Source organism: Simochromis diagramma, unplaced genomic scaffold, assembly GCF_900408965.1.
Source record: "Simochromis diagramma unplaced genomic scaffold, fSimDia1.1 OVJJ01000510.1, whole genome shotgun sequence".
In the NCBI taxonomy this organism is placed as follows: Eukaryota; Metazoa; Chordata; class Actinopteri; order Cichliformes; family Cichlidae; genus Simochromis; species Simochromis diagramma.
In genome coordinates, this window is record NW_024387326.1 from 2489644 (window position 1) to 2511842 (window position 22199).

The following is a 22199-nucleotide window of genomic DNA, read 5'->3' on the forward strand; positions in this document are numbered from 1 at the left end:
AGGTTTCACGGCCTCAACAAAATGCTAAAATTCAATTTAAGCAAAATTTAAATTGAGACATTTATTTATTTAGTTAGTTAGTTAGTTAGTTAGTTATTAAAAGACATTTCAATTTACTAAATTTTGTGTTTGGGAAACTTCAGTCCAAGAGAAGTGAAAGTTCATCTCTTTGTTAACTGACGTAGTGTAGGTCATTTCCCTGAATTAGCTTCTGGCTTTCTTCTAAGTTCTAAAAGTGATTTCTTCCCCTTTTTTAAAAAGTTGTCAGTCGTATGTCTGTTTTCTTTTTGTGGCGCTCTGATGATCTCAGAGTCATTTCTTACATTGCTATAATAAGCCTGCTGTTATGCCAGGATATGTTTGACCATCTTCTGGCTAAAGTGGTCGGTGTTTCCTTTAACACAAAAATTACTAAAAAGTCCTTTGGCAAATAAGGATGGATTTACCCGTCAGTCCCTTGTACTTCCCCCCACTGAAGTCCAGATTCTTTAGAATTACACAAAACTCATAACAATATAAAATCCTGCTAATGCAGCAAAGTTGAGGAGGATGTGATCCTCACCAAAATAGTCAGTGTGGTCACAACAACAGTGTCAGATTGACTCATTGCCGATATAATTGTGCATACAAAAACATTTCTTGCTTAAATAAAATTTACTGTACTGTACAGAAAGCAGTCACTCATGACTTTGTTTTGCTTCCATGGAGCCAGACTTTCGCTTTTAATTTTAGAGACGTCTTGAGCAAGTTCTCCAGGCTTGCTGAATGTATTTTTTTCTTTTATCCAAACCCTTGGAATACCTGAGTATGGTGTGTAATGTGCCCTTTAAAAAGCCTCGTCAGAAATGATGTCAGTGGAAAGATAGTTCCCAAGAAGCCATTCTTAAGGAAGGGAAACTGGGAGAAAAGGCTGAGTTGTGCCTAATTCCACAAGAATTGGACTGAAAGTCAGTGGGCAACAGGTCTGATGGAGTGATGAATCCAAATTTGAACAATTGTACCACCATGCAATACCATCTGAAAAGCTTCTGCCTGGCATCAGCTACATTTTTCCTTGTATCCTTTATACTATTTCCATGTATGTTTGCATGTTATAACGTCTTTGCACTGGCTTTGCAAATTATAAAAAGGAGTGGTTCAAGATTCTTGTGCAATACTGTCATTGTATTAGAGACAAGTGGGTATTTTGTGTCCTGGAGTTTGCACTGGATCCTTAACTGTAACATGAACCTGTCCCACAGGTCAGTGCTACACTTTCACTTTTTCTTTCTCTCTTTAGCTTTGCTGGACCTGCCTGTGCAGCCCAGTGCAACAGAGGTGTTGGGTTTCACTCAGACTGCAAACACTTCAGCCAGTGGCCTGCCTTTCCGGTTCTACGAGCAGTCTAGGCGGGCACCAAATGATCCCACGGCAAATAGATCAGTTTTTGCCTCTGTCGATAAAGTACCAGGTAACACACAGATGCACGTACCGTCTCAGCTTTTATCTCAGACCAGCTGTTTATAGCGTCTGACCCAGTGGTACTATGGTTTTGTTATTGCTTTTATTTCTTTAGTGTTGGGCTTGAACATTAGATAAGTGCTTCACTAAAAACATAGATTAGATGCTTTGAATAGAAAAGGGATTCTTCAGAACTGAGCTGAAAAGTCCCTTCATATTACTTGCATTTTAAAAATTCTTGCATTTGTTCATCCTTTACAAAACGCTCATCGAAATACTTTGACATTTTTATGTTACAAATGAAGGTCAGTTAAGTTAATATAAACTGTTTACATGTTAAATGTACAAGAAAACACATAGAAATGTTTATTTTAACTTCCTTAACTGACATGTCTGCTTGTCACAAATATATCACCCACATCAAAGTACAGTCCTGCCCAGTGACTTAACTTCTTCATGGTTCTTAGTGAGGCTGTAATGTGACACAACTGAAGGTTCAAGAGAAATCAAACCCAGCTGAGATATTTATAATCTTATTCAGAGCGTTAAGATCGCTTCAACTCTAAAACTGAGTATGTGTGTACTCTCAAACACAGGATGTTCTATTCTGTAGCACAGAAGTTGTTCCCTTGGGTATTGTTGGGATTTCTGCTATAATAAACCTGAATTGAATTGCAGTTCCCTTATTCCATAAAGAAGCCGAGCAGACGGCTTTAAAGAAAAAGAGTGTCCATTTTGAAGTCTATACTGAGCCCACTTTGAACAAAACATTAACAGTGAAGTGTAGATCTACTGAAAAATACTGAGATCTAAATTGTAAATATAGAACACAAAGTCAATCTTAACTAAATAAATCATACATATTGAATTACTAAATCAACTTTAGCAGACAAGATATCAGTGTAGGCAATGTAAGTGCAATAAAAGGTGTTATAAGCTCATAAAACTAAACATAATGACACTGTTCACTATTCGTGGCTCGGAAATGTCTAAATGTGTTGAATTTCTCATTGTATAATAGTACACAATCCTGTGGCAACATCCAGTTTACTGGGATTTACTTATTGAGCGCTACATTATGATGTGCGATATCTTTTTTTTTTTTAATACCCAAAGTATGGCTTACTACATGCATCTGGTGTACATCTAAAAATAGACTTTCCAGTTTTAGTTGAACGTGTCAAACGATCAAATGTGGCGCCACCGTTTTCATTCCAAAATTTCACTCATTTCAAGAAATCCTACACAAACAACACATATCTGAACATTTAGGGCAACTACTCAACCACATAATGTGTGAGTTTCATCAACCCACTACTGTTAGTTTCAGTATTATGACCACAGATGAAAGAGTGGGCATGGGCGAAAAACCAAATTTCCCAAATTCCAAAAGAACTGTGAAGTCGAAATGCTGTGGGTTACTGCTGATTGGTTAGAAACAATGATGTCACTATCTGTTACATAGCCTGATCTATGCTGATTGGCTTAGAGAAATCCATGTGGTTCTAAAACCTAACAGTGATGTGGCAAGGCCTATTTTGAGATCTTGTGAAGTTCCCTGTATATGGTTCCTCACTTGATAAAGCAGTGAATACTGTTCGTACTGTTGTGCTTTACTTCGGTCGCTCTGTCTGTTCCTGTAATATAATCCCTGTGAGTAAGTCCCACTGAGTACACTAATATAATCCCTTTTCAATGGATTTCCGTGAGTTATATCACTGTACTCACTGCATCTTCAGCTCCTGAATACGACTCTTTTGTCCTCCTTAGCAGGAGAATCTCCTCTGGAGTTACAAGGCACCCAATTAGTAGTTTTATTTTTCCAGAGGGCAACACGTGGGGTAGATTAAGAAGCCTGTTCTTAAATCTTGACACGGTATCATTACCTCAGCTGAAACAGTTTGGAGCTTCAATTAATACGACTGTATGCCCTTACCATGTCAGTCCAGTGTGTGTAGTGTGTAAGCAGGTATAAAGGGCTTGTTTACCAAATCTGTATCTGCCAAATATTAAATATGCTCACAACTGCTACTTCTGTTGCTGTGTTGTGGTGGTGAATAATGTCCTGAAAGTGTCGCAGTGAAATCATAGTTTCATCGTTTTTTGCAGTGAAATAGTGTAACGAATAGCACTGAACATCCTGAGGTACGACCGCACGGTTTTTATTCAGGTGCAGGTCTGACTGACCATCAGATTTCACTCAGTTCACCCTCTTATCCAAATGGAGTCTCGTGCAAGATAATGAAGCTTCCCTCCACAGTAACTTCGAGGTCACTGTGACCTTGACTTTATTATTTATTTGTTCACTAAATTCTAATTAGTTCATCCTTGCAAGTAAAAGTTGGTGTCACACTTGAAGAAATTCTCTTCAGATGTTCAAGAGATTCCACATTTAAAAGGAGACAGACAGACATCCAAAAACATATCGGCCACAGGTGTCCCAGTGGGTACGTAAAAGTTATCATGACATCAGTAAATGCTTGTGATACGCTGACCCTTATGCTAATATTTAACAGCCATGGGCTTCTAAGAAACTGAGCGAGGAATATGCAGGTTAAGCAAAATAACATCTGGATGAGCTGGATTCATTGTGGAAATATGTAGCATGCAGATGAAGTTAAAATCAAGCCTTTTCTAAATCAAGAACAGACACTGTTTCTTGGGAAATGTTTGCAAGCTGTGGGATCTGCCCAAGCGTAGAGGTTTCTAAATTTTATCCAAGCTTTTTTACGAGCCACATTAATTAGTTTATTTTGTAGAATATTGGAATAAAAACGCCTCTTTTTATGTGTGTTTGTAGCAGAGAACACTTAAGAGACAGTTTGAGTTGCTAATGGCAAGGGTCTGTCTGTTGCACTCATTCCAGGGTTTGCAGTGGCTCATTGCGTGCCCCAGCACACTCCCTCACCCCTCTCCTCACCCTCACCTCCCTCCAGTGGAAGCGGGAGCACGGGACGATGCGACTCTGTTACTGCAAGCACGACATCAGCTCAGAGTCCTGCAGGTAACGCTCACACGGACGCACACAAACCACCACAGCTCCTGCAGGCGTAAGCATGAAGACAAACTTATATTACACGTGCTCTGAATTTAAATAAAACGTTTAAGTGACAAAGGAACTCAGTCCTTTGCAAATTATTGTAGCACACCAGTGTGCCGAGCAACTATATTTGTGTTACAATGCATGCACACACACCTCCTTGACATATGGAAAGTTTTGGGTGTAACTATAATACAACTACATACACAAACCTCCAAAACCACAGTAGCTGGCAGTGGTGTTTCACTGTGTCGTATAGATGCCTATGTGTGGTCGACGTGACAATGTAAATAATCATATTGGCTCCCTCCCACATCAGTTAAATAGTTACAACACAGCACTGTTCCCTTGCAGATTCAGTAGATTCCTGCTACATGACGAAGCTGTTGTTGTGGATTGGTGCCGAATAAATAAAATTGACTAACAGCCATTTTCTTGCTCATGAGTCCACTGTTATGTCTTTCCAAGCAGTAGTCAAGCTTGCAAAGCAACGTTGGCATGACAACCTGTGCGTCAGAAAAGAGGTGCTCCAGCATGGCCATCTTCTGAATGTGCAGGGAGACAGTCTTTGAATGGTGAATAAGATAAAAGAGAAAACAGTGAGGCTTATCAGCTGTTTAAGGGACTTTACACAGAAGATTATAAAAAGCTATAATCTGCGTGTGCACCCTCTACACAGACATGTCTGATGATATACTGATCATTTTTGGGGTTTAGTAGTTACACAATAACACTGTCATATGTAAGGGCCCATGATTGAACCACCAACCACATGATAAACTGGGAATCATTGAATTGAATGCCAAAGCAGGTAAAGGCTGCTCTGATCGGATTCACTGATGGGATTGATAACAGTAGAACAGCGATGCTTGTGATGCAGGAGTTGAATAGATGAAACTGTTTTGTTTTTGTTTTTTTAAAGACAAATGTGGGTGGAGATGGAGCAGGCTAGACCAAATGTTTCCAAATCATGCAAACATACTCGTCTAGTTTATTTTATTGCTCTAAAACAGCTTTTCTGTTGTTGTTTACTCTTGTGAAACATACCTCACACTCTTACGATGTAAGTATGCCTACATCGTAGTTTATAGTATACAGTCAGGGCTGGGTTTTTGTTAGTATTGCTCCTGTTGCCACAGCTACTAAAATCAGATTGTGCAGTGGTTCCATGATGGAGGACATTTAGGCTCTAAGAGGCTTAGAAAATAGTCTTAACCTTGTCAGCGGGGACTGGCAGATTCTTTACAGTGTAAACAGAGCGCTTTGTGTGCCTCAATTTCCAGTTGATGCAAATCCTCAGTGGTCTCAGGTTCCTATTGGCCGTGTATATTTAAAATTCTAAAGGTTTCAGAAACCTTTAGAATTGGAAAATACTGAATTTTGCCAAAATGGAATATGGTACAGTTGTACACATTTAACCAACAGGTGAAAGATCCCTGGTTTGATCCCAGGAGGAAACACAGATTCATTTGGGGTTTTATCAGGAAGGGCACTAGTGTGAAAATCTGCCAAATCTAACGTGCAGAGTTAGCGGTGGTTCTGACACCCTGTGAATAAGGGAGCACTGAAAGGTTTTTGCCTGTTATGCAAAGACTTCCGATATGAACTTTCTTTAAATTGACCTTGATACACTCACCCAGTGCCTCTGTATTTTTATCTGTTTTCTTTAATTAGAAGCTGCTCTTTTTACCCACAGTCCCCTGTGTGGACTGTGCTACAAGCTACATCATTTCCCACCCCAGTGCTAATCCGTAGAAATGTCTGCCTCTGAGTTTAGCTCCCTCACTGTCTTCTCTATCACTCTCCTAGATGACGGTATACTTTTGGAGCACACTCCGCCCTCATCCTCAGGCGGAGAAAGTGAAGGAGGAGGTGGAGAAGTAACATTAGTCTCCTCTGCTCCCTCAACCCCAGCTCCAGCTCCAGCCCTGGCCCCGAGCCTCACCCCAGCCTCCCAGCCCACTATCTCACTCCTTACCGACAACAGCGCAGACACCCTGAGCGTCGAGTCGCTCACCCTGCTGCCGCCTGCCGACCCACCTCGCCTGCACCTGTGCACCGGCCACGTCACAGCGGCTCAGTCCCTACAGAGACCAGATGCCTCTATCGCAGAGGAGGAGGAGGGGGACGACGAGTTGGTTAGGAAAGACGAGGAGGACGGCTCACCGATAGATGAGACTGAAACAGATGCAACGGTAAAAGAGGAAACCACTGAGACGACCGAGACTGTCACACCCACAGATGAGGTTCCAGAGAGAACAGATGAAATACAAGGTGAAGGCACACCTAAAGAGCTCAATGGGGACCTCGAGCAAGAAAGAGAAGGCGTGACAGCTGCAGAGTCTGATAATGCAGAGTTAGACACTGAAACACCAGACTCACCTGAGCTGGATTAAGGAACATGCAGTACTCGTGCAGTCACCAGTGTGATAGATAATATACCAAGCTCATGATGGAAACTGTAGGTTAGAAAGTGATGTGAATAGTCCAAGAGGCTTTCGGAAGCATCTCAACATTTTGTATTTGCACATGAAGAAAGACTCAAAACAGACACTGGTCAACGAGGGCTCAAAGCACATTTGGCTTTCCGTGCTTTCTAAGCTCGTGTTTTCTCTTCTTCTTCTTCTTTTTTTGGCACATGTGTGTCGAGGCGCGCAACCAGCAACGTTTTTTACTCATTCTGATTGTGTATGAGCTCAAACACATACCACACGCTACTGCTGCGAGCTGCACTTTTCGAAGACCTATTTTTGTGTCATATTTTCACATACCGGGTCACCACATGCATTTCGGTGGTGTTCACGACTATGCTAAACACAGAACACCACTGCAAGTCAGATGGGTTAGCAGTTTCTGTCACCCTGCAACTGCTGCTGGGTTGGGTGGGGTGTGTTTGTAGGTTTTACATATTTTTCCATTTAGTGAGCAGCGCATTTAAAAATTTATCAAGTCATCTCTAACATAAGCTAGGCGGGAGCAGGTCTCAAATTGTAAATGTTCACCATCTCATCTAATTCATAAAGCTGAATAACCAATCGGTGCCATGACTAACCAAAAGAATTAATGGGAAATCTGATCGGGATCGCTCAAGGGCTGTAAAATAACTGGAATAGTACTGCTCAAGTCTGTTCATTCAGTTATTCATTCACTCTGAGAGTCTGTAGGGACACAGGTTGCTAACTGAGAAGCTATTTATTGTTTATTTTAGAAAAGTAAAAGTTGGTTTGTTAAATTAAACTCACAGGTTAATGTTAGTGATGTTGGATGTTCAAGTCTGCACAAAACAACACTTGGGTTGAATGTATCTGCTGGTTTCCTCCTGACACGCTAACGTGAGCTCATTCTCCATGGATCTGGCTTTGACTAGATGAATGCTTTCACACCTTAATTTGAAAAAGAGGGTTATTTTTAAAAAGAGCTTACTGCCTCCAAAAATTTCTAAAACACAGTGTTTGGATTTTTTCGTTATTCTTGTGGCATTACAGATAAATTTTTTCAGGAACAAGTCACAGCTCTCACATGAGTGTCACGGGGGGAAACCCTCACATGCTCCTCTTCTTTTTCCTTTTTCTTTTAATCAGATGAATGAAGCTTTACTACTGCAATAATCTCAAGAGCTAACCAACGAGGGGAGAAATGAATGTAATGGGTAACCTGTCTCTCCAAACAGCAGTGTTTGATCAATTTGAATGAAACTGGTGTGTTTTAACTTGAATTTGTGACTTGATTTGTAAATTATAGGATTAAAGCACACTCTTCAGTCCATCTATTCCCATAATTTCCTGCCATTCACCTCCTCCTCGCTCACACACCATCTTTTTCTGTGCCATCCTCACGCAGCTGAAGTCTTAATGCTCGGAACATTCTTATTTTTTTAACTGTACAGTCCTCAACAAGTTTCTAAAATGAGAACTTCGGAGCAATACGGTCTCTTATTATTTCCATCTTGCTACTGTAAATAGCAGCCGAATGATAGTGAAGTTCACGGACATGCTGAAGAGGCTTGGCACAGTTTGGAGAGTTGATAAGAGGCTTTGTAGAGACCATATTTTCATGTTCCCTGCAGCCACTACCAATCTCTACCAGAACATGCAGTCACAAGCTTCCATAAGTCTCTGATTGTAGTGTGTGTGTGTGTGTGTGTGTGTGTGCGTGTGTGCGTGTGTGCGTGTGTGTGTAAGTGAGAGAGAGAGACAAGTTTGTTTGCTCTGTAAATGCTATGAGCTTTTAAACCTGTAATTATTGTTAATGAAATGAAACAGATGACTAAATAAAGAAATGCAATAAATTATTCTACTTAACTACAGTGACACTGCAGTGTGAACCTTATTATCTCTTCCAAGGAGATTATGTAGCTGACTGACTCACGAGTCAGGGAAAAGGTGGCGGGATGGGCAAGCCGCAGGCTGTATATAAAAGATGTGCATTATCCAATGATTTGTAAAGCCAGAGGTTGTGAGAAGCTGGATTTATACTTATCACCTAAAGCTAGCTAGCTTTTTAGGTCAACAGATACTGCAAATTAGGCATAAATGGTGTAAAACAGTACAGAGTACAACCTTTTACAATTAAACACACAGTTGTTGGGATTTTCCCTGCGCCCTCAAGCAGGAGGCCCTGGTTATACTTGAGAAGTCTTATCAGGCCTGGGAGTGCCGGAGAAAGAGGTGTTTTATGGAGGAGGATATCTGGAATAACCTGCTTAGCCTTCTGCCACTGCATCCCAATTTCACATCAGCAGAATATGATGATGCTTTAAAAGGAATGAGCACCACAAAGAAAGGTCACCTTCGGGTTGCTAATCACACAGGCCTAGAGACCTGTCGGCGACAATCCAGCAACCTCCAGTCGCAAGGTAGAAATGTGCATTTCCCACCCAGATGTAAGATGCTGGCAGTCACTCAAAATTGATTACTAAAGCCCCATTCACACAGGCCTACAGACTGGTCAGTCACCCCATGGTAACCAGCAGTTGCTAGGGAAAAGTGTGTATTCCACAACTAGTTGGCAAGTGGTTGCTGGTAGTTGCTAGAATAAAACTGGTTGCATAGAGGTACACACTGTTAGCAAACATCTGCCTGGGGTTGGTTTGGTCATTAGCTCCATTTGCCAGTAGCGTGCATGGAAGATGGAAGAGTTGTCTACAAACTACAAGCAGTGAAAATATGAAAAACATAAATGGAGAACTTTCACCTTCAAAGTAAAAGTTGTGCTGAGGTATAAATTTTCCTTTGAAGGCACTTTGAAGATAAACCGTCTTTCCAAACCCACGCATTTAAGTCTCATTAACACTTAAAGTAATGCATCATAATTAGCACTATGAAGTACAGGCAGGTGCTGACTTCTAACGTTTTAAAGGATTTCTGTGCCACAATATACAGCAGAAAAAAATTCATCTCTATTAACCTGGTACAACGCCGGTAATGGCGAAACTGCTAGCTCTACTTATCACTTGGAAAACTGCACATTCCAGGAAGTGCCTGCACACTGCTAAGAAATGGTTCAGCACATGACCATATCTTTTTTACACTGTAATTTACAGTATTGTGCAAATGGCACCTCATTTCTTTAAATTTCACATCCCAGGCACCAGACTTGTTTTGTTTTTGTGTGTTTGTTTTTTTTTTAAAGTGGTCTTGAGCAATACTTCCCTACGTTGTGTCATCCTTTTTCAAGTTTCACTACTGCTCTGAGAGTAAATAGGTAAGTTTTTACAGACAAATCAGCGCCTTCCGTACAAGCTACTGGTGACCACAGTAGTAGTTTGGACAGCACCAGCTTTGGGACAATTATCACCTGGCGACAACCCGGAACTTCCAGCAACCTTTCACCAACCACTTGCGAGTTACAAATTTTCCCTACCAACTGGTGGTTGGCAGGGAGTCACTGGCAACTCTCTGGGCCTGTGTTTGACGAGGGTTTAGCTGAGGTGACACCTACCTTCCAGCTAGCAGCCAAGTCCGCCCTCACCTGTTACTCAGTGCTGCAACAGCTTAACTATGTATAATTTTAAGCAATATTAAAATTTAAACAGGCGAGTTTTAAAAGTAAAGGTAGTCACTTTAATAAAAAAATCCTCTGCCGACTGATTGGCTGTTTAAGCTGAGCGTTTTAGCATTAGCTTCACTTTTTATATAACATGTTCTTGTTACAAATGTTGAACTGATTAAATGGTGTTTTCTGTGCCATAAGCAATGTAGCACATGAGGTACCTTTGAAATCAATTAATCAGGGCAAGTTCACAGATCCCTACGTTGGATTTCATGAAAACGTCTCTAAAATGCGCACAGATTATCCTCAGACTTGCTAGCTCTGCAATAGACTGCCAGCATGTCCACTTGGTAGACATGACTCTGATAAGTGGAATAAAGTTGACGCATTGATGGATATTTACAGACTATAAAAAGGCTAGCACTTACACTTCTGTGTGAGTGGTATGAGAGTTCAGGACAAATACATTTTATATCACCAGGCAGTCCATGACCTTGTGTTCAAACCCCCATACAACAAACTTTATATGGTGTGTGGATCAGTCTGTTTTCAGCTTTGACAGATGATCCCTAGACCAAGTCACATTATCATATGGATTTTGGCTTTTAAAAAGTACTTTTCCACTGCACTTAATCGAAACATTGTTTTGAGAAAGCTAAAAAAAAAAAAAAAAGCCTGTCTGGCTTTTGATCACTTTGGGCATCCACTTTACAAAAAAATGCATTTAGCCCAGTCCACTAATGACAATAGTGGACTACTGGCCTTGGTCGAGGTCTGTGCTCTCCGAGTGCCCTTCAGGTTTTACTTGCAGACAGAAAGTGAGAGAGGATGGTGCTCATTTCTTTTGCTTGTGGTTTTCTTTCCCCTCTTCACAGAATCACAGCTCAATACTCTAGCACAGCAGAGGAGGTTCTCCTCTGTGTTTCTGAGAGTGTGGGAAGATTTCCACTGATGTTTGGGTTGCATTTCCTTTCTGCTGCCGACTGAGTTTGGTGTCAAGTAACACACACACACACAAGGAATTCGCAGAATATTTTTAAGGCCGATTTGTCATTTGATTCAATTTTAGTTCAGATGTATTTGGTTTTGAAACATGGTGATTTCTGAGAAATCAGGCCCTCAAAATCTGGTCCTAAAATCTGGGGAGTCATCAGGAGAGAGGTGAAACAACCACCTTGATGTCACTATGAAACTTCGACAGGGATGTCTATCATTTCTCTAAAAAGAAACATTTTTCGCTCCACAGTTCTAACAGATATAATGAGGATGTTTCCAAGTATGAGGCTTTTTGACTTGAATGTGCATGTGAGAGGTAATCTGCTGGAGCTTATGACGTTACGCTTCGCACCCTTATGTTATGGTCCTGTGGCTGCTGCAGGAACCCTCAGTCATTGTGTGGTCTGTACGTGTCAACTTTTTTTTTGTTTATCGCGGTTCCTCTCTTCAGGGAAGTCTGGTGATGTGTGCGTAAAAGTGAAGAGGTTCCTGGTACTGCAGCAACACTCTGTGTGTGTGTTTTCTCTGTACTAACCGCAGTGACTGCGATGATTGGAGATTAGTCTGTGCACTCATATGTGTTTCATATGTATGAAACAATGATTCTCTTTAAAAGTGCATCGTACTTCACATGTGCCACTTTTAAGATGATGCTGTTCATCAAAGATAACTGGTGCACTTACGCTCTGGTTTTGTTTGTGGTGCACGGTGCAGCTGAACTGAGGTTATCTTTGAGCGTTTGGCAGCTTTAGTAGAAATGGATTAAGTATAACGTGTAGAACAGTTATAATATTTTAAGGAGACTTGTGTGCCACAATGTGCAGCAGACAAAAGTCATTTTTCTTAACTTGGCCCAAAGGCTGGAAACGGGAAACGGCTAGATCTTAGTATCACCAGGCAAACAGCACAAATTCCAGGAAGTGACTGCACTCCGCTAAGAAATGGTTCAGCGCCTGACTCCCCCCACCCGCACCATGTCTTTTTTACACTGTGATATTTAGTACTGTGCAAAAGTCTTGAGTCACCCCTCATTTCTCTATATTTTGCTTCCAAGGAAACAAGATTTCATGTGATTTTTTTTCTTTTGTTTTATCTGATCAGCAAGAACTTATCACAGCAGTTGTTCTTTAGACTTTCTGAAGGTCTTTCAAAGTTTTTTCTTTGGACATTGGCTGCTTTTTCACTCATTTTCAGTGTAGCTCTTGTACCTGATCGTTTTTAGAGGAAAGTCCCAACAATTTCCATGTCTTTAGTTGAATCTGTAAAAAAATTCTAAAGGTGACACAGTTTGATAGACATCAAATAAGAACTTTTCACCAACAATGTGATTCCCAAAGAGTTATTAGGTGAAAACTTGGCCTATCTCAACATGGTGTGCAGTGTGTCCTTAAAATATTTGAGGAAATTGGACAAGTGAAGGACAAAAAAGCATCAAGCCTATCTACAGAAGAGGAACAGTATCCGAAAGTCATGTCATGACAAATCCAATGACAAATTTTTGGTTTAAATCATCACTGATATCAGTTCAAGAGAGAGGGATAACAGTGAGTGTCTACAGCCATCCATAAACGCAAGGGAAGCTCTGTCAAGGTTTAGGCGTACATTTCAGACACTCATGTTGGGGATGTTGTCAAAGCTGATCAATGCTTTACTTTTCATCTTGATTATTTTCCCAAACACACTGTCCATAGAATATATCTGGATAGAAAAACACACAGTGGAACACTATCAGTTATGGACTGGCCTCACCAGAGCGTGGACCTCAACATCATTGGAGCAGTGTGGGATCATCTTGATAGAGAACAGAACAAAAGGAAGCCAACATCCAAGAAAGAGCTTTGAATGGCCTTCAAGAAGCCTGGAGAACTATTCCTGAAGACTACTTAAAGAAAAGACGAAAAAGCTGCCTAAGACAGATCAGACTATGTTGAAGAATAAAGGCAGTCATGCTAACTCTGTCTTTGCCTTATATATTGTATTTCCATTTATCTTTGCACATGTTTTAATTAATCAAATAGAGAAACAAGTGTAGGCTCAAGACTTTAACACAACACTGTAACATATTAGGAGACCTAGAAGGCAGATTTTGTTACCTTATGATGAGGCTAAGTTAGTTAAGGTGTTGTTCTGGCCAAAGTACCCTATGACCTTTTCTGGTAAACACACTCATGCTAACTACAGGCTGTAAATGGATGACAGTCAGGTATTTCTGATATGATAAATCATGGAATGAAGTCAAAGTGTGCCTCTTTGATGCTTTTCAAGACATGCACAAATTCATTTCAAAACCAAGTGTGTGTGGGTATGTGTGGGTGTCGGGGGGAGGTTGGGGGAGGCCAAAGCATAAACATAAATTGCTATTCTGTGACTCAAGGATCTGAAATTGTTCTGGTAACTGCACAATGTCAAGTTCCTTGTAAGTGTCGGTAATTCAAATTTTTCTCAATGAGTACACAAAGCAATGAATGATGCGCCATTTAAATCTCTGTGACGTCTCTGCATAATAATACAAAGATAACAAGCACCTCATGCGATTTTCTCTTATATAGAAAAATTTTAATTCTGAGCTTTATTTTAAGGGGAAAACCTTAAATATACTCTCTTTTTTTTGCCTGTTTCATTTATCTGAGGGCAGGCATGAATAGATGAATCAGAAATTCAGATAATGTCAGGCCTCCTTGGATGAGGGTGTCTAGTGATAATGGCCGAAACACCCAATGAATCCAAGGTCCACTACTGACGATGTGTCCCAAACTGGTAAAGTGTCTGGGCTGCCTTTCCTCATAACAGCCATCCCTCAAGATTTTCTCCATTTAAAGCAATGCATTATCAGGGACTGTAATATCTAGTCCTTTTTACTGAATTGGTCACAAAGTGAAGGGGTCGATGGTTTTCTATCTTTTGCTGGCACATTCTTATGTCCCTCTGTGTTATACTGCATAATCCTACTACTAGTTACGAGGCTCTATGGGGTATCCTTACTATCATGAGTTATTAGTTGCAACCACCCACAATGTAGGTCATAGGTTAAGTATTTAGTAAAATATGCTTAGTGAAGGATAATTAAGCATGAAACTGTCTGTTTGTTCAATACATACGCAGTTGGATCCTTACACGTTTGGACACTTTTTTGACATTTTGTCTCAGATGTTCAGCTTTACTTCAAGGGTCTTCGTTTTGTTTTGTATAAACTGCTTAGGAGTTACAGCAATTAACTCCTACACAGAACTCATTTACAAATTGAATTTAATGGAATTTTATTGATCGATAGACTGAATCGCAGTTACAGGTGAGACCTGTTTCCTCGTTGTTCAATGACATATTAAGTGGGTAAAAGACCTGATGTTGATTTCAAGTTCTGAACTTGCATTTGGTATCTTTACATTAGATTGTGAAGATATTGCGAGAGAAGATACTTTGAATATCAGTACACTCAAGAACATGATGGCCAGATTAGACTTGCCTGCTTAGTTCTTGACACATGAAACCGAGATTCATTTGTGGGGAAAGTCTAGAGTAAGAGAGAAACAACTAATTGAAGATGTGAGTGCTGATGAATTCTGAAGTGTACTCAGATTCAGCTATATGACATCAAGGGAGGATTTAAAATGATCTTAGCACCTTTGTTAAACCCCATTCATTAAAGCTAAAAGTCTGCACTGCAATCACATCTTGATTGCTTTATTTGGTTAGCTTTGGTTAGTAGGTTGTTTAAGTCACTGTGTTGGTTTACAGTGATATGATATGGATATATAATATAAATTTGTCCTACTACTCTTACAACTGCTACTGCTACTACTGTACCTGCTATTCTCATGAAAGTCATATGTCTTGAATCCAACAACGGAATCAGATCAAATGTGATTGTCTAGAGAAAAAATGTAATCTTTTGTGTGTGCGTTCCTCGTCTTACATGAGAGAAGTCTGGAAATGCTTTAGCTGGGAACTATTTAGTCATTAGCATTGAACATATTTTTCCCACACTATCGTATGAAGCAAAAACTAGAAAAACCGCTTCTACCTCCTCCAACCAGTCTGGTTGCAGCTTTCACCAGACTCACGTGATTCATAGAGCAGTGGAGCGTAGCTATAGCTAGTGTCGGGATTGGTGTCGTCAATTCAGTGTGAGACCCTTCCTCTTCTGCTCCTTAGTTACTTCTTTGAAAAAATGACCAGAAAGCTGTTTGTACAACGTGGTCATCTGTGAAATGATAAGAAGATTGGTTCAGTGAAGAGCTTCTTCACTTTTGGCAAAGTCAGTTCTGAAGCTTGCTGTGGTTATCTGATGACCAGCACTTCCACAGATCTGCCATCACCACATTGTTCATTGTGAAATATCCCCACTAACAAGAACTGGAAGAAGGAAATGGAAAACAGGAAATGGATGACTAATGATTTTTCAGGGAAATCTGTTTTTTCATCACTTCTCAACAAGAAGTAACAGGAAAGACTTGTCCAAGAAAACTCAAGCAAGCAGCGAGGCTCTCCAGCAACCTGCCTGGAAGCTAAAAGGGGGCTAATAGCCTCCACCGCAGAAGCAGTCATGTCCTGCGATGATGGGAGGATCTCTTTCATCAGAACCCTCCGATTAAAAGTACAGCAGAATCACAGTTCTGAAAATGGAGCATCGCATTCATACTGAACGTCATGCAACACCTCCTCTTTTTACGCTTCTCCGCCAGCCTCGTTCTGAGCGTCCCTTTCTCTCTCTCTCTCTCCCCTTGGGCATTGATTGTCAATTGATTTCTGTAGAAGCGCGTGCAAGTAAAGGACAGAAAACTCCACGCGGAGGATTCCACAGAAATCAGCTGATAAGCACATAGTTGCAGAACACCTCACTTCACCTTTCACTTCTCAAAATAGTCAGGAATGTCCTTAAAACCAAGACGCTTCAGAGTGAAACTGCGCTACTGTGTGACTCACTCGTCACCAGCCTTCAACTCCCTCCCCACTCCACGAGATACAGCTTGCGCTCAAATGTCAATATCAAATATAATTTTAAGATAAGTCTTTATAAGAATGGATGACTGATAGCGCCTATATAAGCAAAGGCATTACAATCATTATCGTTACTCATAATCCACTCTATGACTTGGTGTGTGTTCCTCTTCCTCAAGCTGAGGTAATTATATCCTCAAACTAGTCAAGTTTACTTGAATCAACTGTGAGTATTATATTCAGTATGACTCATTGTTTTATGTTTGTTTGTGTGTGTGTGTGTGTGTGTGTGTGTGGCTTCAATTGTCTAGACTCAAAAAAAATTCCCCTAAAGAACACAGAGCTTTATTGGCAAGGTTTGGTTTTCAGCGTTGGAGTTTTGGTTAGCTGTGAGGAAAGGATAGGAGTTTAGGTAAGCTGACAACGTCAGCGCAGAAATGAAATGTGCTCTACACAGTGTGAAACAGTGACACACTGCTCTCACAAATGTCATGAAACTGCTAAATTCAGCCAAATTGTGATGCTCTTAGGCGATAAACCTTTTTTGGAGTCACATGTAGATCACAGTTCCCACACAGTCTGCATTTGCAGTTTTACATGTACAAAAACAACATCAGTTTACATGAAATCAGACTTTAGGAAGGAAAAGGAAAGGCTTAATCAGCTGGGAAACTGGCACCTGGGGGGCTAACACCTAGCCTGGTTCTTTCAGTAATTAGCAATATGACAGTATACAATTGACAGCAACTAATACGGTCACTTGTGAACATCCTCTATTTTATATCTGTAAATGGAAATGGACTGATTCTTATATACTGCTTTTCTACTCTGCTTCAGCAGTCAAAGCACTTTATACAACATACCTCATTCACCCATTAATACACGCACTTTTTCCACACCTAAGTGCTTTCTATCTGAGAGTCACACACATTCACACTTCGATGAACACATCAGAGACCAACCTGGGCTTCAGTTTCTTCACCAACGATACTTTGGCATGCAGACTGGAGCCGCCAGTAGCCAACCAGGCCAAACCACCAACCTTCCAGTTAGTAGATCACCTGCTCTACTTCCACCTCACTTTGATTTCTGTAAAAACCAAAGTGTAAACCAGCGGATACCATCATAGCATTCTCTACTACTACATCAGATTTCCTTTAAGCAGGACACATGCCAACAGGAAAAAGCCTTGGAAGGCTGGAAGGTAGGACAAAAGAAGGTAGGACAAAAGTACTGAGCCATTGTGTCCACGGGAGCTGCTGAGCCATAGGAATCCATGCCCCAAAGGTTGCCGCAGCAATGGCATCCTATTACAACACCACACTCTATTTTAGTGAGCTTTGGGGCTTTCACAAATCTTTGTAAAGGCAAACCACATTTCTAGGTGACTGACTTTATTCACTTGTAGCAAAGGGACAGAAAACATGTGACTCCAAAGACTAAGTGGCACGGCCCAATACTTTAGTCCATTGCCAGGTAGCTGTGAACTGTTCACACTGCGTACACTCACACTTGTAAAGATTCATTGGTGTTTGGCAGTCTGTGAATGTCTTCACAAGCCGGATACTCAACATGTAAACAGGAAAACAAGGACTTTTAAATCCATTCATACTGAGGTCTAAAAAGTCTGGTTGTGGGTTCAGACGGAAGTCCCTTAACTATTGGCTGAGGCCGCTCAGTTAGAGCTGCTACTACTGCTACTTCTACAGCTTTATTTAAGTATGTGTAAAGTCACAGTTGCATCACTATCATCAGGTATTAGTCACACCCCTTAGTTCATTTTAGGGCAGCGTGGTAGTAACAATGAGGTGTGAATGCTAACTTCCTTTAAAAAAATACGCACACATTCCAGTCATGTGAGTCGCACTCAGCCAGGTGTGCCACCTGCTGTTGCCGCACTGATTATATCAAAAGAAAAGACAAACCCAGCTTTGATTGGAAAGCAAGCCTCTAAGTTAGTGCTTCTGTTGTTTAGTTTGTCTTCACTGTTATCACCTGATTTCTTTTATTACTTCAACTCACTGTGTTCATTAACATACGATTAATGCATTTCCTACCCTACTCAAAGTTTATTTCTCATAACTCGAAGCCTGACCTTGATCTATCATGTATCTGTCTAACCACTAACCCCAAAAATTTCCCACTTCCTCTTGAGAGCATTTTAATCTGTACTGGGTCCAAATTAGATTGAAAAAGCAACACACACACACACACACACAATTCATTACGTGTCACCTCTCCCCCTGATTCTGGTAAGTGTGTCTGTATCTAAGCGTAACAGTCCATTTACTACCAAAGTAACCCCACCCACCTGTCACTTTGCCCTACCGAGATGAATCACCAAGTGACGGTATACTGTACAATAACCTTCCCCATTTCCTCGTGTCTGTCTGTCTGTCTGTAATGTGAGGGTGTGTGTGTGTGTGTGTTTGTCCCTCCTTCTCTCACTTAACTCCCACAAAACTCCCACAAGTCAGTGCGGAATGACAGGAAAAGTTAAAAAGTAAAACATAACTATCGCAGTGAGTTTAAATACTTTATTTAAAATAGAATAATAAGACATGTTAAAAAAATATGTTCAATTCAGTCACGAAACTCTCACATGTGAGCTTTGTGAGGGAGACAGGAGAGCTAAGAGTTACAGTACATGTGTTTGAGGCCTGTCTTTGACACAATCTGACATCCTCCGTTGGGTTTTCAAGAATGAGACAGATGACAGTTCGAGAGTCAGTGCTGATTGACATTCATGTGTGATGTAAACATTCCACATTATTAGAGTATTTAAACCTGCTACAAAAATATATCTCCCTTGTGGCATGGCAACAGTACCCTCCGCCATCCCTCCATGCGTCTAAATGTCCGCTCTCTTAACGTCCTTGGATAATATTTATGTTGGACTACAGTTTCCAGTGGAACGGCGGCATTCACAGGCGAGCCCACCGGTTCTTTCATCTCTATAATAGCTCTGTTGTGTCTGTAGTTTTCTTTTAATGCAGCACATCCCAACTTTTCATGCTTCCTCAAGAGCAACAGGTGCTCTGTCCATGTGAAACTGGGAGTTGAGTCTCTAGAGGTAATATATGTTGAAATGTCAGCCACAAACCCACTCCAGCTGGAGGCTGTCTGCACTCGACTGCTAACGTGTTCTCCCTTTTCAAGCATTTGGGAGCTTTTCAGCTCAAAGGGTTTTCCCTGTAACCATATCACAGCAGTCTCAATCTCCATCGAGTCGCAGACAGGCTTTACCAATCCCTTGCTGTTACTTGGTAAGGGCGACCTTCTTGAAATTATAAATAATACTGTCAACAGTTTGTATGGTAAGCTGGTTACAGTTTGTAAGGGAATTCCAACAGAAAGTCTTGGGCGACATGTGTGAGCGGCAGCTCTGGAACCTGGCTTGCCCCTCCACACAGCTCCAAGATGCGCTTCCTGCACAGCTCCTGCAGCGTCGGTTCCCATTTCCTGTAAGGGACGCTCAAGCTCTTCTTAGGAGAATTGATGTAATGCTCCAAGAGGGCAAAGAGTGTTTGGAAAGACCGCTCGTTGCCCGCTAGTGAGAACTTCTGGCGCTTGTAGTCGATGCGCACGCTGACCGGTCCCGTCTTGGCGTGGTAGGACAGCGTGAAGAAGATGTCTTTCTGACGGCTATCGCGGATGAGGAAGCTGCCCAGCGGGGCGTCCCGAAGCATGCGGTGAGCGTCCTCCACTCCCAGGGGACCCCAGTAGAAGCCGCAGTGCTCGAGCTTGGATGCTGTGTCTGTGATGATTCTGCAGTCCTCCTTGCAGGTGAACGTCGGAAAGTGAGTCAGATAGACGGAGGGCGTTCTACGGTGTTGATTGGCTTGACGCTGAAGCTGCTCCACTTCGGTGCGAAGTGTTGAGGAGGAGGAGGAAGACAAGGATGAGGATGATGATGATGACAAGCTTGACAAGCGGGTCTTGTCATGGCCTTCGACCGTGCCGTCGGCTACCATCCTACAGGGGAGAGAGGCCCCAGACCCTCTCCCATCTCTAACCACCACACTGACATCCTGAGAGACAAACAGACAGAAAGGTCATTGACTTTTTCACTCACAACTGAGGCTAGCATCACTTTCACAGCAGCTTTGAAAAAAACCCAGACTTCTCAAAGCACAAAGAGCGCTGGTGTGCGCAGATAGACGAGAAACGCCTTGTAGTTTCCACTGAGCAGTTCAGCTTTGTTATGACTTGGATCTGCGGTTAAGCCGGCATAAAATCGACAGTGATGGTTGCCACAGCCAGACTACTGTACAATCCGTATCCCCCCCCCCTCCACACACACACACACACACACACACACACACACACACACACACACACACAAAAGTATTTTACTGCTTCTTCTGTAATGACATCATTTAACTAAGAATTCAGATAAAATATTTACTCTAAAATGCATTGACTTGATTTCTTTAAAGCATCCTGTTCTTATAAGCTATAAATAAAAAAATCAACAGTATCCTGTGTGTGATTAATGGTATTTTCCTTCCTTCTTTAACGCGAATGATCTAAAAGGAAAAGAAAAAAAAACTTGCGCCACCAGTGGATGGAAGTTGAGCTAAATTCAAGGAAAGAGTAATGATTAACACCGGTGACGACCTGTGCTGATATCCGGCCGTTTACTCTTAAATCCGAGACGATCGCATGTTGAAGCCGTTCAGACGAATACTTGACTTGTAAAGTTTCTTATGATTACCGTTCACTTCAGCCAGACTGCGCTCAGAGAAACCTGAGCCTGATCCATGGTTTAACATTTTTCATCTGAACGCTGTTTTCCCATAAAACAAAAGCAGCTACGATTCTCCATCGCCATTTTCCAAACCCCAAAAGCATCCCAACCAAATATATCATTTTTTTTCTTTTTCCTTTTCTTAATATATATATGGAGAGAAATAAAGGCTCACCGTTTTGTTCTGACTGATGTAGCGGTTTAAGGATCCGTATGGTCTGTAATCCCAAAGTGCGAAAGCTGTGATGGCAAAGAGCAGAATTCCTTGCAAATAATCCCTCGGTTGTCAGGATGCAGGGTGCACAGTTGCATTTGGGGTTAAGCTTTACACCTTCTGGGCTTTGAGCTCCAGCCGTTAGATTGTGTGTGTGAAGCCTGGTAAACAGTTCACAGGCTTTTTAACAGGCTTTGCTCCGCCTCCTCCTCCTCCTTTCCTAGAAACGAAAGTGAAACTAAGACAGGACGATCGCTAGCTCACTCTTTCACTTCTTTGAACTGAAATTTCAAGAATTAAAAAAAAACAAAAAAACGCAAAGCCACATGACAGCAGGACGTTTACAGAAAGAGGTGGTATATTCGAGTAATGGGAGCAGTTTTTGTTGGTGTTTAGATTGACTTCGTCATTAGGGGTTGTAGTTTTTGTAGTTTTTCTTAATTATATATTTTTTTTTTTGAAAAAAAAAATTCAAATGATATAAATTCAGAATTGTTTGCCTAAACATGCATGCCGGTTCATGTTCAGAGATGGCATCAAAAATCAGGATCAGTCCTTTTGTTTTGTTTTTTCTTTGTAACTTTGCCCCTGCAGGTTGATAATCATCTCCCTTTCCATCAAATACTAATGGCGAAAGATGACATGTAGCATTCCTGTGTCCTAACATGTCGAAGAAGTGCAAATTTGCACATCTTTTTGCAGAAATAATGTTAAAAAGAAAACATACATGCACATATAGCAAAACAGGTCTGGGCTTGTAAATTAGTCATGCTTGTGCTGCAGATGCAACTCTCTGTTGTTTGTATTTGGCTCTTTTCTGCAGGGTCTTT

General features: G+C 41.2%; 2 protein-coding genes across 7 annotated transcripts in view; one reads left to right on the forward strand and one right to left on the reverse strand.

Moving 5' to 3' along the window:
* Positions 1 to 8790, forward strand: part of clec16a (C-type lectin domain containing 16A) — a 50963-nt gene extending 42173 nt beyond the window's left edge. For 5 of the 6 annotated variants that reach the window (XM_040006180.1, XM_040006181.1, XM_040006182.1 and 2 more), the window contains 3 exons: positions 1280 to 1450; positions 4307 to 4444; positions 6290 to 8790. In XM_040006180.1, the coding sequence (XP_039862114.1) occupies positions 1280 to 1450; positions 4307 to 4444; positions 6290 to 6876 (896 nt within the window). In that variant the 3' untranslated portion in view covers positions 6877 to 8790. The remainder of the gene's footprint in view (positions 1 to 1279; positions 1451 to 4306; positions 4445 to 6289) is intronic. The other variant, XM_040006184.1, reaches the window with a different exon arrangement.
* A 10823-nt stretch (positions 8791 to 19613) lies between these two features.
* Positions 19614 to 21539, reverse strand: socs1a (suppressor of cytokine signaling 1a). Its single transcript, XM_040006188.1, has 2 exons — positions 21331 to 21539; positions 19614 to 20436 (listed from the first exon to the last, which is right to left on the reverse strand). The coding sequence occupies exon 2, from the start codon at positions 20377 to 20379 to the stop codon at positions 19732 to 19734; it is 648 nt and encodes a 215-aa protein (XP_039862122.1). The 5' UTR covers positions 20380 to 20436; positions 21331 to 21539; the 3' UTR covers positions 19614 to 19731.
* Between the last annotated feature and the right edge of the window lie 660 nt (positions 21540 to 22199).

Excerpts from the sequence above, each read along its gene's own strand:
- socs1a (XM_040006188.1), bottom strand. The coding sequence starts at position 20,379 with ATGGTAGCCGACGGCACGGTCGAAGGCCATGACAAGACCCGCTTGTCA.